The sequence below is a fragment of the Xyrauchen texanus genome, chromosome 14, assembly GCF_025860055.1.
Source record: "Xyrauchen texanus isolate HMW12.3.18 chromosome 14, RBS_HiC_50CHRs, whole genome shotgun sequence".
Taxonomy (NCBI): Eukaryota; Metazoa; Chordata; class Actinopteri; order Cypriniformes; family Catostomidae; genus Xyrauchen; species Xyrauchen texanus.
In genome coordinates, this window is record NC_068289.1 from 16123665 (window position 1) to 16142955 (window position 19291).

Below are 19291 nucleotides of genomic sequence, written 5' to 3' on the forward strand. Positions count from 1 at the left end.
TGTTTTGTGGGGGTCAAGGTGGTTTGTTATCCTCTGCCAGCCTAGATCAAGGGGCACCATAGGTTTCTTTGACTTTTCCACATGGCAGAATTAGTTGTGTAGGATTTGGGTGACTCCAGCTATGCTTGATGAAGCAACAGCTCACAAGGTTGTGTAATTAACAGAAATCAATGGACAGAAGGACTAGGTTTCATTATGAGAGGGGAACACTATGCCACCCAGGGTCAAATGAGACATGGAGGATTTCAGAATCGCCGTGTGTACCTTTGCCAGACAGTGAAAATAGCCCATGATGAGCTGCCTTTTGCTTGCAAATCAGGGGATTACAGCCTAGCAAAAGCATTTCCAATGGTGGAGATTTGGGCCTCACTGATCACAGAGAAAATTATTATTATTATTGGCCAGGAGATGCATCAGCATGTGCACTTGGATTAAATAAATACTGAACACATTCTGAGAAATCAAATCAGTTTAAGGGAGTTGACCATTTGGCCTAAAAAGCTAATCTTATAAAGTTGGTACTTTAAAAAACAATTCAGCTGAAAAATGAAAAGGCTCTAACTTTCTGGGAGTGAGTTAAACAAATCTTAATGTCAGCTCATTCTATGCTAAATTTCATATGACAAATCTGAGGCAAAATCATTGGCAGTAGGGTTGTCACCATTCCAAAATATCCACTATAATTAAAATAAAATAATATGCTATTAAACACTATACTTTATTTAATTATTAAAGTGAAATATTAAAGGAGCTGTAAGCGATTTCATCCATTGTACTTCTACTTTTCAGAACTCCAAAGATATCAAAATTAGCTTAATTAAGAGCAGAATTTGTTGTTAAAAATAACAGTAGTAAAAAAGCACCCTCAACTGACAACTGTTATAAATAACATGGTATAAAATGCATAATGCCTCAATAATTCATTGCAATGCTACAATGCTGAGGATATGCAAAATAATTGACAGACAGATAGCGTCATTGTCCGCAAATTGCGGACACATTTTTGTTTGCTGTTTACTGAGTCTAGAGTTGTTGCTCAGACCGGTGAGATATCTCAGGATACTTCTTTCATTAATATTTTTCAGAGAGTAGGAACATATTTTGCATACCTTTCCATGGAAAAATCACTTAAAGCACCTTTAATATTAATTAAGGCTGTCAATTTAACGTGTTAATTCAGTGTGATTAATTATTTAAAAAAATAACTCTATTTATCAAGCTTCTGTTATTACGAATTTTCCTACCAACGAGGCAATTCAAGCTTGAAGTGCCACCTTCAAGTTTTTGTGAGTCTCAGTCAGCAAGGGGCAAGCTGTAGCTGTACAGACAAGTGCAGTGATTAAATAATAAAAAAATATTTAAATAATAAAATAACATTTTAAAATTTAAATAATTCTTATTTTATAAATAGTATCATATTTAATATCATCAACATATTAACAGCAGTACGTTAACTACATTTCCACTGCAAGGCCCTAATGCACAGATAAAATATTTTGCTACAAATCTGATTATTATATCATCTGTTTACATTCACTGTAAACAAACTGAACGTGTTTACATTATTACCTCACCAAGACCGACATTTTGCCCAAGACATTCTTTTGAACGTTATCACACACAGCCACATTACACTCATTACACTCAAAAAGCACGTGAGCACATACGCACATGACCATTCAAAAGCAGCCACCTGTGATTCAGACGAAACTTGCATACCTGAGTCAGATTGGTATCGAATTGGATACCAAAGTATGAATACTTTTGACATATTTAATTGGCAGTATAAACCCTCTCTCAATAGAAGCAGGGTTAAATCCATTTATTTTGAAAAAGACTGTACAGACGATATGTAATAAATCCACAGTTAAGCCCAAAAGCCCTGTCAAAATTACTTAAGAAAAAATGCTTAGTGTGACATAATTGTGCAAGACTTTGGATCATACAAAGAAAACACAGGCCAAAATGAGCTGCTGGTAAACTGTGGTATAAAACATTGGTATGAGCTGCAATTTTATATTTACAAAACCTTTTTGTCATGAAGATGAACCAAGTCTTGGAGACAACTAAATCCTTTCTACAATTTTAATGTGTCTGTATCTGTGTGGTCATACAGTCAAGCCGTTTCCCCACTAAGCTATGGAATGTTTGTTCTGCCAGAAGAATTCTGGATGGTTGCCACTGGAGACTGTTCTAGGGCTTTTTTTGCACCCTTAGATCCACTGCCAGTTCAGGAGAAAAGACTCCTACAATGTCAGGGCCAGCATTGGGGAAAACTAGCTAAATGTAGCAACAAAAAAAAAAAACTAATTCAGTAGCATTACATTAGTGAAGCTATTTTCAAACCTTTTCCAGTAACATGTTACTTTTTCCAACAAGGTATGGTGTAGCGCTACAATACACACTCAGGTCTATAATCAAGTATATTACCCTTTTGACCATCCCGGTCTCATGACAAGTCATAATACTGTATAAAGTCATTAGACAATGTTGGTGTATCCTAGTTTTTGATAGTTTAAAATATTAGCATATGTTATTATTATGAAGTATTTAGCATAATTTACCTGTCACACTAATTTATATTTTTAATTCATTCAACAGCCCTTTGTGACAGAAAAAAAATATGACTAGCATTTGATATTAGAAAGATTCCCCCTCAAGTAGCTTCAATGTAGTTAGCTACATTTTGTTAGCAGCTTGTAGTGTGCTCGAGGTGTTGTTACAATTTACAGTGAAGTTTATGGTGTTACTCTGAGGACAGGATAGGACAGGATATTATTAGTCTTTTAAACTAATAATGCTTAATGTTACACAGTCAGATATAAATAAAAAATATCGTCATTTGCCCTTGCTACAGTATATGGATCACCCAGGCCGTACTCAGATTTCCTTGGTGAATTTTCTAATTTTCTATCAGATCTAGTAGTTAATGTAGATAGAGATTTAATTGTTGGTGACTTTAACATTCATATAAATAATGTAAATCACACATTGGGATTAGCATTTATCGATATTCTCAACTCTCTTGGAGTCAAAATGTGACCGGACCAACTCATTGCCATAATCATACGCTAAATTGAATTATGTCATTTGGAGTTGATGTTGATACAATAGAAATTCTACCACAGAGCGATGACATCTCAGATCATTACCTCGTCTCTTGTTTACTGCTATCAGTTACTGTCACTCAATCTACGCCACGCTATCGTTAAGGTAGAATTATTCTTTTGACCACTAAAGATAGCTTCACTAATAATCTTCCAGAATTGTCACATATACTCAGGTAAGCCAAAAAGTCTAGAAAAACAGTCTTCTCTAGCACTTTTGATAGCCCCCCTCCCCTTTAAAGAAAATTCAAGAAAAAAGCCCCACACCATAGTACAATGATCACAACTCACAATGATCATGAGCAACTTCAATCCTTCGCTGGCATAGGTCATGAAGAGCTAACAAAACGTATAAAAATAATCAAAAGCCACAACATGCATGTTAGATCCAATACCAGCTAAACTCTTAAAAGAGGTATTCCCTGTAATCTTAGAACCTCTGATTTAGGACATGTCCCAAGAAATTGATCAAGGCCCCATCACAGTACAGAGACTGCACTTATCGACTGATCATGGCTGCATTACTCTTCTAGTGCTTTTAGACCTTATTGATGCCTTCGACATGATAGATCACAAAATACTCTTGAATAGGCTAGAGAATTATGTTGGCATAAGTGGACTTGCATTAGCAGGGTTTAGGCCCTATTTATCAGACCGCTACATTTTGTATGTGGAAATGTGGAAATCAAACAAATGGAATGCCACAGGGATCAGTTTTAGGGCCTCTGCTTTTCTCCTTATACATGCTTTCCCTGGGAGATATTATCAGGAATTAAAGAATAAGTTTCCACTGTTTTGCCAAAGATACCCAACTTTACATTTCTTCAAACCCAACAAAAATTCACAATTCTGAGTGTATCAATGAAATCAAAGATTGGAAGGACAGAAATGTCCTTCTACTCAATGCTGACAAAACAGAGGTACTAATTATTGTACTAAAAACCTTTAAAAATAAGCTGCTAATATATAATTTGACTCTCAATGTCTGAACTTTTACTTTGTCTTCTACAGCCAAGAAATTAGGTGTTATATTTGATACCAATCTGTCCTTTGAAAATCAAATTTCCAATGTTTGTAGAACAGCTTTCTTCCAAAATGCAGCTGCCAGAGTGCTAACTAGAATCAAGAAATATGATCATATTAGCTCCATTTTATTGACGTTACATTGGCTACCTCATAAATTTCATATTCATTTTAAAATTCTAAAAGATTTGAATGGTCTAGCTCCACAGCACTTAAGTGACCACTTAAGTGATTCATATCCCTAGGTTAAAAGAGCCGGCCAGATCCAGCTCCGTTCCTGCTTGATGTCGGACTCCACTGCTACCTGTCTCTGAGTGATGACGACTAAATGCAGCCGGTGGTAGCCAGACATCACATCAGTCTGTTACGCTGGACTTCAGAGGATGAACTGATGCCAACTCCAACTGTAAGACATCGGATACTTCATATGCCACTGCCTGAACCTTGGACTTAGGATGGACCCCACTGAACCTCACTGAAATGACCTGTGATACACCTCATTGATCTGTGCCTGCATCACATTTGTCTATTGATGGACTACACTCATGGAATGGAATACATAGACTATAATAGAATTTCTAACAAAAGCCTTCATAAACCAACTAACAAAGGACAATGCATCTGTGTGAACTTCTGCAGTTAATCCAGGATGTACTTCAAAGACATTAGTCATTAATCTTACAGTTCAGAAAAAAAAAATTATTAAACACTGGACCTTAACACTTACTTATTTTACAAATTTTAAACCATGGCTTGCACTGCACACAGATAACTAATATTGGCATTATATTCATGTTGTTTAGCCAAAGGGGAACTGGCCCCCACAGTGAGTTTTGTTTCTCCCAAAGTAATTTTTCTCCATTAACCAACATCTTATGGAGTTTTTTGTTCCTTGCCACAGTTGCCTTCAGCTTGCTCACAGGGGTTATAAATACAATTATTATTTAATTGTATAATTGTTATACACAATTTACAATCATATTTAATCAAACTACACAATGATCACTCTAAGACTTAATAGATATTACAGTAAAATATTTTGTTAATACATGATTTTCTATAAAGCTGCTTTTAAATGATGTGTTTTGTGAAAAGCACTATATAAAAATGACTTGACTAGTGTAGCTAACTACTTAGCATGACAGTAGTTTAACTACTTTAAATTATGTGTAGCTTGTAGCATGGCAAGTAGCTTCCATCGGTCAGGATCAAGTTAAGTTCCAAACCCAGATCCATGCTTTCTTCCAAATATTCAGATTGATGGGAGACACTTTCCACTTCACCTGGGAGCATAAGACTTAACAGGATCTGACAGCATGTAAGAGCCCCACTGAAAACTGAAACTAGAAGAGCAGCGCTGATGTGGGACTACAATACTGGCCCTCAATCAGGACAGAATCCCTATCCGGCTCATTAATCATATAGCTGCAGTAGGAAACCAGGAGAGGGGCCTACTGGTGTGAAAAAAAAAAAACATTCAAGATGGGCAAGCGTGGGCTTGCAGCACAGCAGGGTTTTAATGGGCAGGTGGTGTTTAGATCAATGCTCCAGACAGCATCACTGTTACAAGACCAAAGCCGAGATGATCTAGGACTTTCACAGACTGTTAAGAAGACTTAACATGAGCTAAACTGGTCAGTGGGTTCTAAGGCCTTGCCACTAAAAATCACATTTTTTGCATATACAGATTATATCCAGATGAGTTTTTGATAGTCTGGACAGCAAAAAAACACATGAAATCAGATTTTTCTGAATCTGATACAAACCACATCGGAAGGTGGTTTCAAATGCGTTTGAAATCTGATTTTTTCAGATGCGTCTCAGTCCGGACTGAGAGAGTTTTGTCTTCCTTGCCACAGTCGCCTTCAGCTTTCTCACAGGGCTTCTATATACAATATTATTTCATTATTTATTTTCTATACACATTATACAATCATGTTTATTCAATCTACACAATGATCACTGTAAGACATGATAGATACTACAGTTTTTTTTTTTTTTTTTTGTTAATGCATAATATCCTGTAAAGCTACTTTGAAATTATGTGTTGTGAAAAACAATATACAAATAACAATGACTTGACATTACACTAATTCAATTAACTATATTAAAATATATTCATTTATATTTATAATCAATGACTTTATGACAAAAGTTTTATATTGTACTGCCATTTCTGATTAAATTACATCTTAAGGGATGAGTAATTCACTGACTCATAAATACATGTATAAGTTCACAGTCTTCTATATTCCAATTAAATTTAATTTTTAGCTTCAAATGATACTTTGTAATATAGTTTAAGACTATTTTAAATACCTATGGAGTCCATAAATGACAAAAGTTCAGCCATGAAACTCCGCAAGCTAGAGCAAATTTCTTTGACTTCTGTGGTTAGCTCAAATGTGACATGTTAAGCCAATATGCTTGCAAGGTTTAAGCTGATTGGTCCTTTGACTTGTAATCCGGTAGCCAATAAACTTGTGTCTCTCTCTTTGTCTAACATTTAAATGGCTCAGATTTGCAGATAAGCTGGTTTCTCTGTAGTTTCTATTAAACCCATCATCACTTCAGCTTCACTTGTCTAGATCGCCTACATAGGGATTGCATTTATGTCTATTTGTGCAGCTGCATGCCATTTTGATGCAGCATGGCTTGCATTTTGATTAATTGTGCAGCAGCAGCAGCATTTCCACCTGCTAACACAGGATGCCTGTGTATGTTCTAGAGGTAGCAATTCTCCGTACTTGCACTGCAGCAACATTAGCAGATCTAGTCCACCAAGACCCCTATCCTATCAATATGTCGTGCCAACATTAACATGCTAAATCTTGAGTTGACATGACTGGGAAAAACACATTCAGAACCAAGACCACTGAAAAAGTGGGTGATTACTACTGCATTCTATTACAGGCCAACATTACTTTCAAAGCAGAAAGACTCTTGTATTTTACTTCTAATATTAAATTAAGCCAAATCAATTAATAACCTGAAATTGCTTCCAGGTATGCATGTGTCCAGTATGTGCACTCTGGACCTGGAGTCCTAAAAAGGACATATTAAAGGACAAAGTGGTGAATTTGTATTAAAATTCTGATGTTGTAGTCCCCAGAGCAAGTGAAAATTAAATTGCACCCACCTTCTCATAGTACTTGACCTCGTAGTCCAAAATGATGCCATTGGGTCTTTCTGGCTCCAACCAAGACAGAGAGATGCTGTTTCGTGATGTTCTGTCCTTCCTGATTACAGTTACTGAAGAGGGGGCTGTACAGAAAGAGATAGACAGAAAGAGAGAGGGGCAAACACAAATCGAAAAAAGCAGATTAGCTGCTTGCACTTGGGCTGTGATGGTACTACAAGCTCATAAAGCCACAGGTCACAGGAAGTTCAGCTGGCATTTTCATCCAACAATTTGCATCCTTTGAACTAGTTACTGTTGACCTAATTGAGTATGCTCTCCACTGGGGGCCGGTTTCACAGTTGGGAAAGTTTGGGGATTGAAAGAGAAATTGATGCAGTCCCTGTGGACTCAAGTTGTGTAAGGCAAAGACTGGTACTTCTCTGTCCTGCAAACAGTGGGCAATGTCTTTCCAAGTTTATACGTTCAGTAACGGTTCAGTAACAGCAAGTGTTATTATCAGTAATGAAAACTACAATGAATACTAAATAAAAACATTTTAATTTAACATCTCAAAACACACACACACACACACACATAGTGTTTCCATGTTTTATGGGGACTTTCCATAGACATAATGGTTTTTATACTGTACAAACTTTATATTCTATCCCCTAAACCTAACCCTACCCCTAAACCTAACCCTCACAGAAAACTTTCTGCATTTTTACATTTTCAAAAAACATAATTTAGTATGATTTATAAGCTGTTTTCCTCATGGGGACCAACAAAATGTCCCCACAAGGTCAAAAATTTCGGGTTTTACTATCCTTATGGGGACATTTGGTCCCCACAAAGTGATAAATACGCGCTCACACACACACACACACACACACACACACACACACACACACACACACACACACACACACACACACACACACACACACACACACACACACACACACACACAGCATTGTGTGACATAGTACATATAGATACAGACATTTACAACCTACATTTATTATAAACATGAAAATGCCACTAGATTGCGATAATCCTGAGCAATTTAACAGCTTTAAATATATTTCAATTATATTTGTTTATGTTTATGCATTAACTTCCTTCCTAAAATACTCAAACTAAAATAAACACTGAAAAATGAAAACTAGTATAAACTAAAACTAATGTGAAAACTATTGAAAACGAAACTAAATTGAATGGACAAATTGAAAATTAAATAAAGAAAAATACAATACTAGAATAACCCTGCTATAAGCATCCAGTTCTAATGTCTTTCTCGACTCTAGCATTTCACATCGTCTCAATCTGTGATCGTAATTCAAGTCAGAGCTCGGTCTCTATGCCTAGTGCTCTAATGTTTCTTTTTCCAATTTTACAGCTCTCTCTAATTGCGAGGCAGCACTGAGGCCATGGAAGCATCTAACTTGCCCGTGTTTTAATTTTATTAGACCACAGGAAAAAACATGTTTTTCTTTGAAATGTTCAAGCTTTTCTTGATTGTGATTATATGGTTTCAAAAGGCTTCTTTTCCCCTGGAAGTTTTTTCTTCTTTTTTCTTCTTTTCGTCTTTTGCTAATGAATCCAGATGGGCACAGTCTGTTTCAGTTTGCGGTCCCCTCCACAATCCCCTTCCCTACGGCACTCTGATAGGGGAGCTATTATTGAAGTTTTATAGTGGCCATAGTTTATGGAAGAGATGATTTATAATGTCTGGACAGCAGGCTCATTTGACACTGTGTACCTTTCTTTGCCTTGTTCGTGTGAAAACATCACCTCTATCTAAAAGCCAAAAGGAAAGAATCTGCCCAGCTGGAAAAAAATAAGAAGGAAAAAAAAGCTGTTTTGCTAGATTTGGGGGACTTGTTTGTTGGTGAGGCCAGGGGACCAGTATGCTGACCAGTTAAACCAGCTAACCCATAGACCAGCAAACCATCTTAGGCTGGTATATATATATATATATATATATATATATATATATATATATATATATATATATATATATATATATATATATATATATATATATATATATATATATATATATATATATACTCTCTCTCTCTCTCTCTCTCTCTCTCTCTCATATATATATATTTATCTAATTTTTTTTATTTACATTTTTTTATAATTTTTTTTTAGTTTCTACAAACCGCAAAAATAAAACAATTTTATTGTAGTGAGCCTAATGAGCTGCCTACGTAGGCATTATTTTAAGGCACCATAGACAGCATAATTATGCTGCCTTCTTAGATACCTTTTTTTGGGCAACATTCTAAGGCAGCATCGCATGTATTCTTCACAGAGGAAGCAGTCCCATGTGCTAATACATTGCAAAGCAAAATAAATGCTGATTAAACAAATTATTCATTCAGTATGCGTATATAAGAAAGCAATAAAAATACTTAAAAATGCAATATTTAACCAAATATTTGTGTGTTTGCTTGGCAACACGCAAATGCCAAACCATAATAAAATTAATTGCTAGTCAAATGTTATCAGGGTTTAATGTAAGGGGATATAATTGTGGTGCACAGAGTTGCTGCCTATGTAGAGTGTTCCAAATTAGTAACTTATGAGGATCCATGACAGTTTGAAAGCTGCCTATGTAGCTCTTTGGATTTTAGAGCAGAGCCACTTTGCATCTTTCTTAGCTTTCTCTGTGTGAACAGATCACCTCAATCATAATTCCGTTCAAACCTCTCAAATGAAAGCAGAAAAAAAAAAAGAACCATTGGATTATAATGTATGTGTGAAACTGCAAGAATATTCAGTTACTTAAATTGCAGAGGAGGCCACCTAGCTGTTCAGCAACATTCTACTTGAAACCACAACCTCTGAAGTGGATTGAAATCAGAGTGCAGCATTTGCAGGTGTGGCTGACAATAATACTCCAGCTCTCTCACACAAGTATGCTGGAGAGTACAGACATAAACATTTGTAAACAATTGTAGTGACGTGCTGATGAGATAATGACACTCTGCAGAACACGTTCCCAAATTTCCTCCACATGGCTCTGCGGATGTGGGACAGACTCAGCATGGCATTCATGTCAGTGCCCTTCTTTCTCCCCAATAACGCTCCACAAATAAACTCCAAAATTACCACAGCAACATATCTCAATAATCTAAAACGAGTCATGGAAAACCCTCTTTAATGCCAGGTTCAGCTAAACGCTTCCGAGCAGCACTGAGCCGTATGTTCAAAATTGGCTTAGGCAAATTGTGTTAACGAGTTACTTGTCAGTTGGCTGGTTATTTTTTTAGGAACGGCAACATATACTATACATGGTTTGAGTCTAATTGTAAGAGTGATAATCTGCCCTTCGCTGTAAAAGAGAATCTTTGTTGTGCATCGATAACTGTGTTTTCCTGTGGAAAATGTACTATCATAGGTTTATCAAGGATGTTAGTTTTCTTTTCTCTATGTGGCAACACATATGTGTACTATTCCTCACATTAAGCTACCAAAGTGAAATTATTAGGTACAAAATTACGATGTGTCTTCTTCTCGTATTTATGACACAAAACAGTTTCATACTAGCCCCTTTCACACATACAGCATTTTCCAGAAAAGTTACTGCAATTTGGCAGTTCTCCTGAAGGCCATTCCGTCCCTGATCGACCCCAAAGTGAATCTGCCCACCGGGAAAATGCCCGGTATGCCAGATTACCAATCCAGCCCTGTATTTACCAGTATTGGCAACCCAATGATTTTCCTGTAATTTACCTGGTTGCATGTGTGAATGGGGCTAGTATCTAATCTCGTGATGCTGCAAGTGACACAATGTGTTTGTCACAAACATGACAAGGAAAAAACACCTAATTTATCCCATTGTTAAAAGTACACAAATATATTTTTTATAAAAAAAGAATGCAAAATACAGGTTTTATGGTGAGAAATATTCATGGCTGGAAAATTTCATAATTCACATGGCATTGGTGGGTTTAGCAATTTATTTTGGGCCCTGAAAGGGACTGTGTCACGATTCCCTGTTGTCTGCCCTGTGTTTCTCACTTGCCATCTGTCCCAGACTACACTTCCCATAATTCCCTGCCCTCATCACTGCCAGCTTCATTGTTCTCACCTGTGTTTAATTTAATCATTATCCTTGTGTATTTAAGCCCTGTTGTTTGTTCATTTGTTGTCAGTTGTTAAATGTATGTGTGTTCCTGCCCGTGTGTTCCTGCCCGTGTGTTCCTGCCCGTGTGTTCCTGCCCGTGTGTTCCTGCCCGTGTGTTCCTGCCCGTGTGTTCCTGCCCGTGTTCTTCGTGGATGTTTCTCTCGTTTATATTTTGGTTTTCCCATCGTGGATGTTTTATTTGTTCCCTGTGTTTTGTTTTTGAGTTACCCTGTTCACCTTTTGTTTTTCCATTAAAAACTGCGTCTTGATCCTCACTCCTCTTCTGTTTCGTTACAGACTGAAATCACAATTATTTTAGAACTTTTCACAAAGCACTAAATTACTTTTCCTAAATACTTTATATACAAAATACTAAACAAACACAGTAACAAAGATGAAGCAAGTCATGATAAAAGTAATAACTTGTTATGACTAATTACTGTTAAATGAAGAACTTCAAACAAATCAGTGAAGGACCAATTTGAACTCATATGAAACTCTTTTTTTTTTTTTTAGAATTTAAAAAAAGAACTGGCTATGACTTCATGTTGGCTCATTTGTTTGCAATTGGACTTTACCATTCACATTGTATGATTAGTATTCCATCCACATTCGATGGAAGATTGCAGATGTTCAAAACCATTAACAGACCCTAACGGCATGAATATATATCTATATAATAGAACTGGTTCTGATTAAAAACAAGCATTTGATTCCCAACCCTAGATCCTGGCAACAATCTATATTGTTAAAATTTAGGTCACAATCTCTTTTGGGTTCTCCTTTCCTAGTGTTGTCTTTACTGAAAATCTCCACCCCATCCTGGCAGGAATGAGAGACCAGTTGAAGCTTATCTGAGGCACCCTGTTAAAATGGTAGAACTGTCAGGTCTCAACACCAGCGTTTTACAGCTCTGAGGAGGTTGAGAGCCAAGCGTAGAGCACTGTCCTAATTTTGCTAATACTGGCTCTGTTTTGATGGAGTGGACTGCACTGAAAAGCCTCTGATCCCCTCGTAAATGTGCTTTCCCAGGCCCGAATGGACTGGCCATTGAAACATCTATTTCCTCGATCTGCTCTCGTTTTATAGGACTGTAAAGGGAGCTGGATTATTTGTCTAAGAGCAAGAGTACAGAAGTAGTGAGAGGGGTCATGATCCTCCTCGTTTTCGTTTCTGAAAGAACCCGAATTAACATACCAAATAGAAAAGCCAGAAAATGAGGGTGTATTGGCCAAGTGCTGTCTCTACACAAATGGAATGAATACCATTGCAGTGCAATAGCTTGGGGAGTGTTTAGGTCAAAATATGCTTCTTTGCATGCTTGTGTGGAGAGAAAATGTATAAGACTTGTGAGTGGGAGTGTGTATGTTTGTCTAAAGGGATTAATGAACTATTAAAGGGTAATAAAATAAATTCAGATATGCAATAAAAATGTATATAGAGGACACTGGAAGGCAGTAATGTGCTGTATTGCTATGGAAAATAAATAAAACAAATGACCTTAAAGTATAGTTCACTTTATTATCTAATCATTTACTCACCCTCATGCCATCCCAGATGTGTATGACTTTCTGTCTCCTGCTGAATACAAATTATATTTTTAGAAGAATATATATGCAATTGAAGTGAATGGTGACCAGACCTTTTGAAAGTCCAAAAAGCACATTTAGGCAGCATAAAAGAAATCTGTACAAATCCAGTGGTTAAAGCCATGTCCTCAGAAAAGCTATGATAGATAAGGGTGAGAAACAGATCAACTGCCCAGTAGGCGGTGATATGCACAGAGAATGTGAATCGCCAAAAACAAAAGAAGACCTCTTAGAGAGAAGGCCGTGAAGGAAGTCTGTTCAAAAGTGGAGATTTGTAGGAAAAAAGGACTTAAATATTGATCTGTTTCTCACCCAAATTTATCATATCACTTCTGAAGACATGGATTAAACCACTGAATTTATGTTACCATTCACTTGCATTGTATAGACCTACAGAGCTGAGAAATTCTTCTAAAAATCTTCATTTGTGTTAAGCAGAAGAAATAAAGTCATACACATGGAATGGCTTGAGGGTGAGTAAATGATGAGATAATTTTCTTTTTTGCGTGAATTATCCTTTTTATTTTTAAACAATAAAACTGGAATGAAATGTAATTTAATATTTAAAAATTTTCTCCAGACACACTTTCTGAGACAAAACTGAAGTACTAGAAAAGAGAAGCGTTAAATCCATATTTACTGCCCACTAATCGGCCTCCTCAAGGTATCCTTGTCAGTCAAAAACTACTTTAAATAACCAGAGCTGTGAACTGGCAACACAAACACAGCTTAAACCCACAACAAAATCTGCCAGTTACAACCTGAGTGAGTCCTACTATCAGTTTTTGGTAAATTCCTTGAAATACAAGTAATCCACTACAAAATATTAATTACTTCTTAAAATAGTTATCTGATTACTTTACTGGTTATTTAATTGAAAAAGTAATGCAATGACTAATTAACTACAGTCAAGAATTTTAAATGTGGCCTTAATTTTGACTAAAAAAGTCATTAGATTGTAGTAACTTTAACTATGTAAATTGTAACATTTTCATTACCTTATCAGATATGTCTGAACAGTTTTAAAGATGAAAAACATATTAGATTTCTTTGATTACCATATAAAAATTTAAAATTTAAAAGCTGGCAGTTTTTTTTTCTCTTTATTTGTTTAAATGTTTAAAACAAAATATGTTTTATGGGAATAATATTCTAATTGATAATCAATTATAGATTTTTACTATGTCCGGAATATCACTCTCCATCCACTTAAACTTAACAAAAATCTTATTTAATGACATTATCATCTTCCAAGTAGTGACATAATTTTTGGTCACAAAATAACACAAACAACACAAAGCATTAGTAATGGTTTTATGAATTTTGTGATGTTTTTTTGTATTAGTCGGTTTTCTTTTTTGTATCTTTTTTGGTTTAATTACAGAACATAATAATATAAAAACTGCAAGCTAACTGGCAATCCCAGTTTTGTTCTAACCTGTTAATTTACTTTCGTTGTGTAAATTATCAATTCATAATGAACATGAAATTAAACTTTCAATAACATGAAAGTTTAAGTGTCTGATCTTGACCAGAGCATATATCTGAAAGTCTAACAAAGTAGAAATTATTGTTGTGCTCAAACAAATTTTAATTATTGCAGGTGCGTTGAGAGAAAAAATGAAGAAGGAAAAAAGAACAGAACAGAACTAAACAGAAATACATTTTTAGAGTTGCATGTTTAAAGATGTCATTGCAAGATGTCATGTTCATTGCAACAATTATGTTCATTTTTTGAAGTTAAAGAGTTCAAATGACTTTTGATATGAAATGACAATTTTACTTTTGCTAATAAAATGACCTATTAATCTGATTAATCAATGGGGCAATAACAAAACCGAGTTGATGTTCAGTACATTAAGGCCTGTACCACTGTGGTATTCTGAAAGAAGATGCCTTGAGCATTCCTCCACAGATAAATCAGCATCTGCTCTTCAACGGAATATAAAAGATTTGCAGAGTGAAATCGCAATCCTCTCACAATGACAGTTAAGATTTTATGAGGTCTCAGGAAAAGTCAACTGCTCCCTGTGGTAAAAGGGTGCAAACCTATCAATCCTTAGCCTTTGAACCTCTAGTAGTCCAAGTCATCTTTTGACTACTATTTCATGACACCAAACCCCAAAGCCCTGTAAGCTCTGGACCAAAGCCTACTCTAAATCACCCACCAGGCCCTGCAGCTATCACTCTACATACAACACAGAACTGACAGGGACCTGAGCCCCCCAGGACTAGAGAGCCAGATAAACTAGTCTTCATAGAGGAAGCTCACTTGGAATGGGAGGCAGATGGCCCTGCGTTCAGCATCCCTGTGCTTTAGTAACCTGAGGAGTCATGACCTTCATGCTAGAGCCGTGAGCTTTACTCGAGACCAGCACCTGCAGAATGATATGTTCTCAGACAGCTGTGATAGCGCAGGATGGATCATGGGTGGGTGGAGAAGAGGAACAGGCCAGCAGAGGCATTAAACAGATCTTTTCTTCCTTCCAAATGGAATTTTGAGCTTTGTTGCACATCGCTTAGATGAAACTGAATTGTCATTATTAATGTGTCTCAACCGATCCAAGGGGACCATAAACACATTTTGCTCAATCAATGGAAATCTTTGACAACATTTGTCTTTTGAGGTTTTTTATAAATTCTTTTTTTAATAAAGTGTATTTCTTGTTAATATTGTGCCAATACGCTATTATACACCTCACATTTTTATTCTGTCATGATGTACTCACCCTAATGTCGTTCTAAATCCATATGACTTCCTATCTTTTGTGGACCATAGTTTTGAGGAATATTATGGTCGCTCTTTTCCATATAATAAAATTCAATGGGGACTGGGTCTGTCAAGCTCCAAAATGATGCAAAAAGCACCATAAACATATCACAAAAGCTGTTCATATGACTCGATATAATACCATTTGGCATCATATGGTGTCATTGCAGCCATTGGTTTCCACATGTCTCTTTGCACATCTAATGGCAAGTTTGATTTAAGAACTACAAGTAAGGTGAAGATTTTCAGTGAATAACAACTTAAATTTCCATCTGATCCTCACACAAAAGCCATCGTATAGCTTAAAAGGAATTGGAATTTAGGTTCAGTCTCTCTTTGCTTTCATTATATTCTTTAACAATTCACCTTTTGTGTCCACGAAAAATAAAGAAAGTCATATTATTTTGCAACAAGTTACTCACAGGGTGAGTAAACGATGACAGCATTTATATTTTTGGGGCAAACTATTATTTTAAGCATAGGATCTGCTGGAATGAGAGTCTCACCTGCTTGGTTGGTAGTAATGATAACTGCAGCATACTGGCGGTGTGCGGGTGCCTGGGAGGACACTCCGTTTTGCGCCTCGATCTCAAAGGTGTAGTTGGTGTGCGCCAGGAGGTCTGCCATGGTTACTGAGGTGTTAGTGAGGCCGGACGCACGGGGCAGGAAGCGCACAGCCCCTCGGCAGGGTTCACACTGCCTCGGACCCGGCCAACATCGCTTACACACCACGTTAAATGTCACATCCTTCCTGCCTCCGGTGTCAGCAGGCCAGTTCCAGTCCAGAATCACTGACGTCTCATTAATGACAGAGATCACATTGCGTGGGGCAGATGGCGGTCCTGATGAAAGGAGACAGATGACACAATATTTAAAAATCAGCTTGTCAAGCCATAAAAATAACACACAACAGAATAAAATAATATATTTGAGAAGTACTGAAATGCATGCAACACTGACACTGTGAACTCATAATAAAGTATGTTTACTTTAAAGTGATAGTTCACTTTCATTGCATGGAAGAAAAAAAAGATGCAATAAAAGTGAATGGTGACTGAGGGACATCTCATTTGGTGTGCCACTGAAAAAAAATAAGTCATTCAGGTTTGGAAATACATGAAAGTAATTAAATGAGGATAGAGTTTTCATTTTTGGGTGAACTAATCTTTTAAAGGAATGTTCCGGGTTCAATACATGTTATGCTTTATTAACAGCATTTTTTCGGTATAATTTCTTTAGTGATGGTTACAGTAACATACAATAGACGTCCATGGGGCCAGCATTCTGGAGTGTTTTAAAGCAGAAATGTGAAGCAGGTATTTTTGTTAATGCACGTATTCAAAGCACTTATTCAGTACAACCCAGTTTATTATTTGACCTGTTAAGCAGTCTAAATTGTATTTTTGGAGGATACACTTCTGATCATATGTTACAAGTGTTATTCCTGTGGGTGGAGTTTGAAACATTTAAACAGTGCTTTACAGATAGGCTAGTTACTATGTGGCACATACTATTCTAGTATTGTGCGAAAGTTACCAGATTTACTGGCATTGCGTTGCCATGACAACAACATGAAAAGGTTGAATACACCTTTGTATAGACAAGGTTAATTGTTAATTCTATTGCAATAGTCTGATGTTAACACGTATAACGTTTAACCTCTTCAACTCTGCGGACTTCAAGGGCTAAAATTATGGGGCACTATGTCACAAAAGAATTTCATGCTTAAAATGTTCAAGTCTCCAGAGACATAATTTAGGCATATGTGGTATTGTTTAAAGGCTTACAATCTGAACTATTGCCCTCACTTCTGCTTTTATGCCACATAAAATATCAAAATAAGGCCTGAAAACATTTGCGTCGTAAATCAGAGCCACCTAGAGGTCATGTGGTAGAAATTTTTATATGAATATAAAAGTCTTTTAAATAGAACTTATATAGACAAAATGAAAGCTCTCAATGAATGAATGAATGAATATGCAGTCCAGCAGCAAAAGCAAACTAAACAAATCATCAGAATATGTTATTGACTATTGATGATAAAATGTTAGATATCATCGCAAAGTGTAGATTTCTAATGACACCTAGACTGAGCTTCTAGTCCACTCAGAGGCCAAGATATGGGAGTGGTGCATGGGGGATTCTGAAAAAATAAGACCGGCTTTTGGCAATTAGTCCACAGTCTGTGTAAACAGTAAGTTTTTAAATTTGAGCGTGAAAAATTTAAGGCGACAGCCCAAAAATGCCCCAGAATTAAAATTTTAAGTATCTACTCGCGTGAAACAGTGTGTATATCAATTTGTATTACCTGGCTCCTAGTACTTTACTGTAAACATTAGTTTTGCTTTTTATAACAAACTGAGAGATGAGTTAAAATTATTTTCTAAAATTGTTTTAATGAACATTATGCCTCAAATGCTGTTGAAAGACCTTAACTTGTTGTGAACCTGAAACATTTATTTTGGAAATGTGTCTCATCAAAGTAATTAGATATTGATAGATGGGAATTTAAAAAGATATGTCCTTCCCTTTGTTATAATGTTGGCAATGTATTACATAGGTTATTGGATATTTGTCCTCACTGGATAGTTATATTAACTTTTGAAGATTGTCTCAATAAAAAAATTAAAAAAAAGGTTGTAAAGTGCAGCCAGTGGGTACTGATTGAAATTGCAGGCCTGCACAGCAAGCTGTTATTTGAATAAGTGACAGATTTCTCCATGCGCTTGATACTGAATTCTCAGATTAAAGTAAGGAGATAGACGCTATTTTAAAGCCAGACCTCAAAAGTAGTATTATATTGTACATATTTTCAAAATATTTTGATAATTTAATATCAGACCAGTGGCTACAATCACACTAACCAAAATTGCTCCTGGATCTGCTTTATAATAGTGGTGAGAGAAGAAATTGAGGGTGCAATGTTGGCTTGCTTTGATTTGACATGAATTCACACACAGGAGGCCTGAAAGTTTTCCTGGCTTTTGAACCTGAGAATAATTTTGACAGGCATTTTGTCAGGGAGAGAGAAAAGGAGAGAGATAGGATTTGATACTACATTACAAGGAATAGAACATTACATAAAGGAATCTCGCCCACAAACACACTCTGGAACATTCCTGAACACTCCCTGTTGTTTTCCCTTGATTCTGTCGCAACGATAAATCAAATGTTTAGCTTCAAGGTCAAGTACAGGATTCTCCACACTAGCCTTTTTAAAGAAGAGACCACAATCCTTAGAAGAATAGTTCATGAAAATGTTGTCATCATTTCCACTCTCATGTTCTTCCAAACTCATACTTTCTAAGCTGAATGTTGTATAGTGATTTACAATGCTTCTTAAAGAATCAACTGTATTCTGTATGGCGTTCATACAACTCATGTGCATGTGTTTTAATCATATAAGCCATACAATGAATTTGTTACTTTGTGTAAGGAACAAAGTAAAAAAACACTAAAAAGTTGTTTCACTGAAATTCTTCTCCGCCATAGCTCATTTGCGGACAAGCAAGAACCAATATTTTTTGCTGCCAGTTATTG

General features: G+C 36.2%; 1 protein-coding gene across 3 annotated transcripts in view; it reads right to left on the reverse strand.

The window, feature by feature from the left end:
• LOC127654693 (ephrin type-A receptor 3-like) overlaps positions 1–19291 on the reverse strand; it is a 187833-nt gene that overhangs the window by 58710 nt on the left and 109832 nt on the right. For all 3 annotated transcript variants that reach the window (XM_052141973.1, XM_052141975.1, XM_052141974.1), the window contains exons 5-6: positions 16258–16593; positions 7270–7394 (exon numbers count right to left, since the gene is read on the reverse strand). In XM_052141973.1, coding sequence (XP_051997933.1) covers positions 7270–7394; positions 16258–16593 — 461 coding nt within the window. The remainder of the gene's footprint in view (positions 1–7269; positions 7395–16257; positions 16594–19291) is intronic.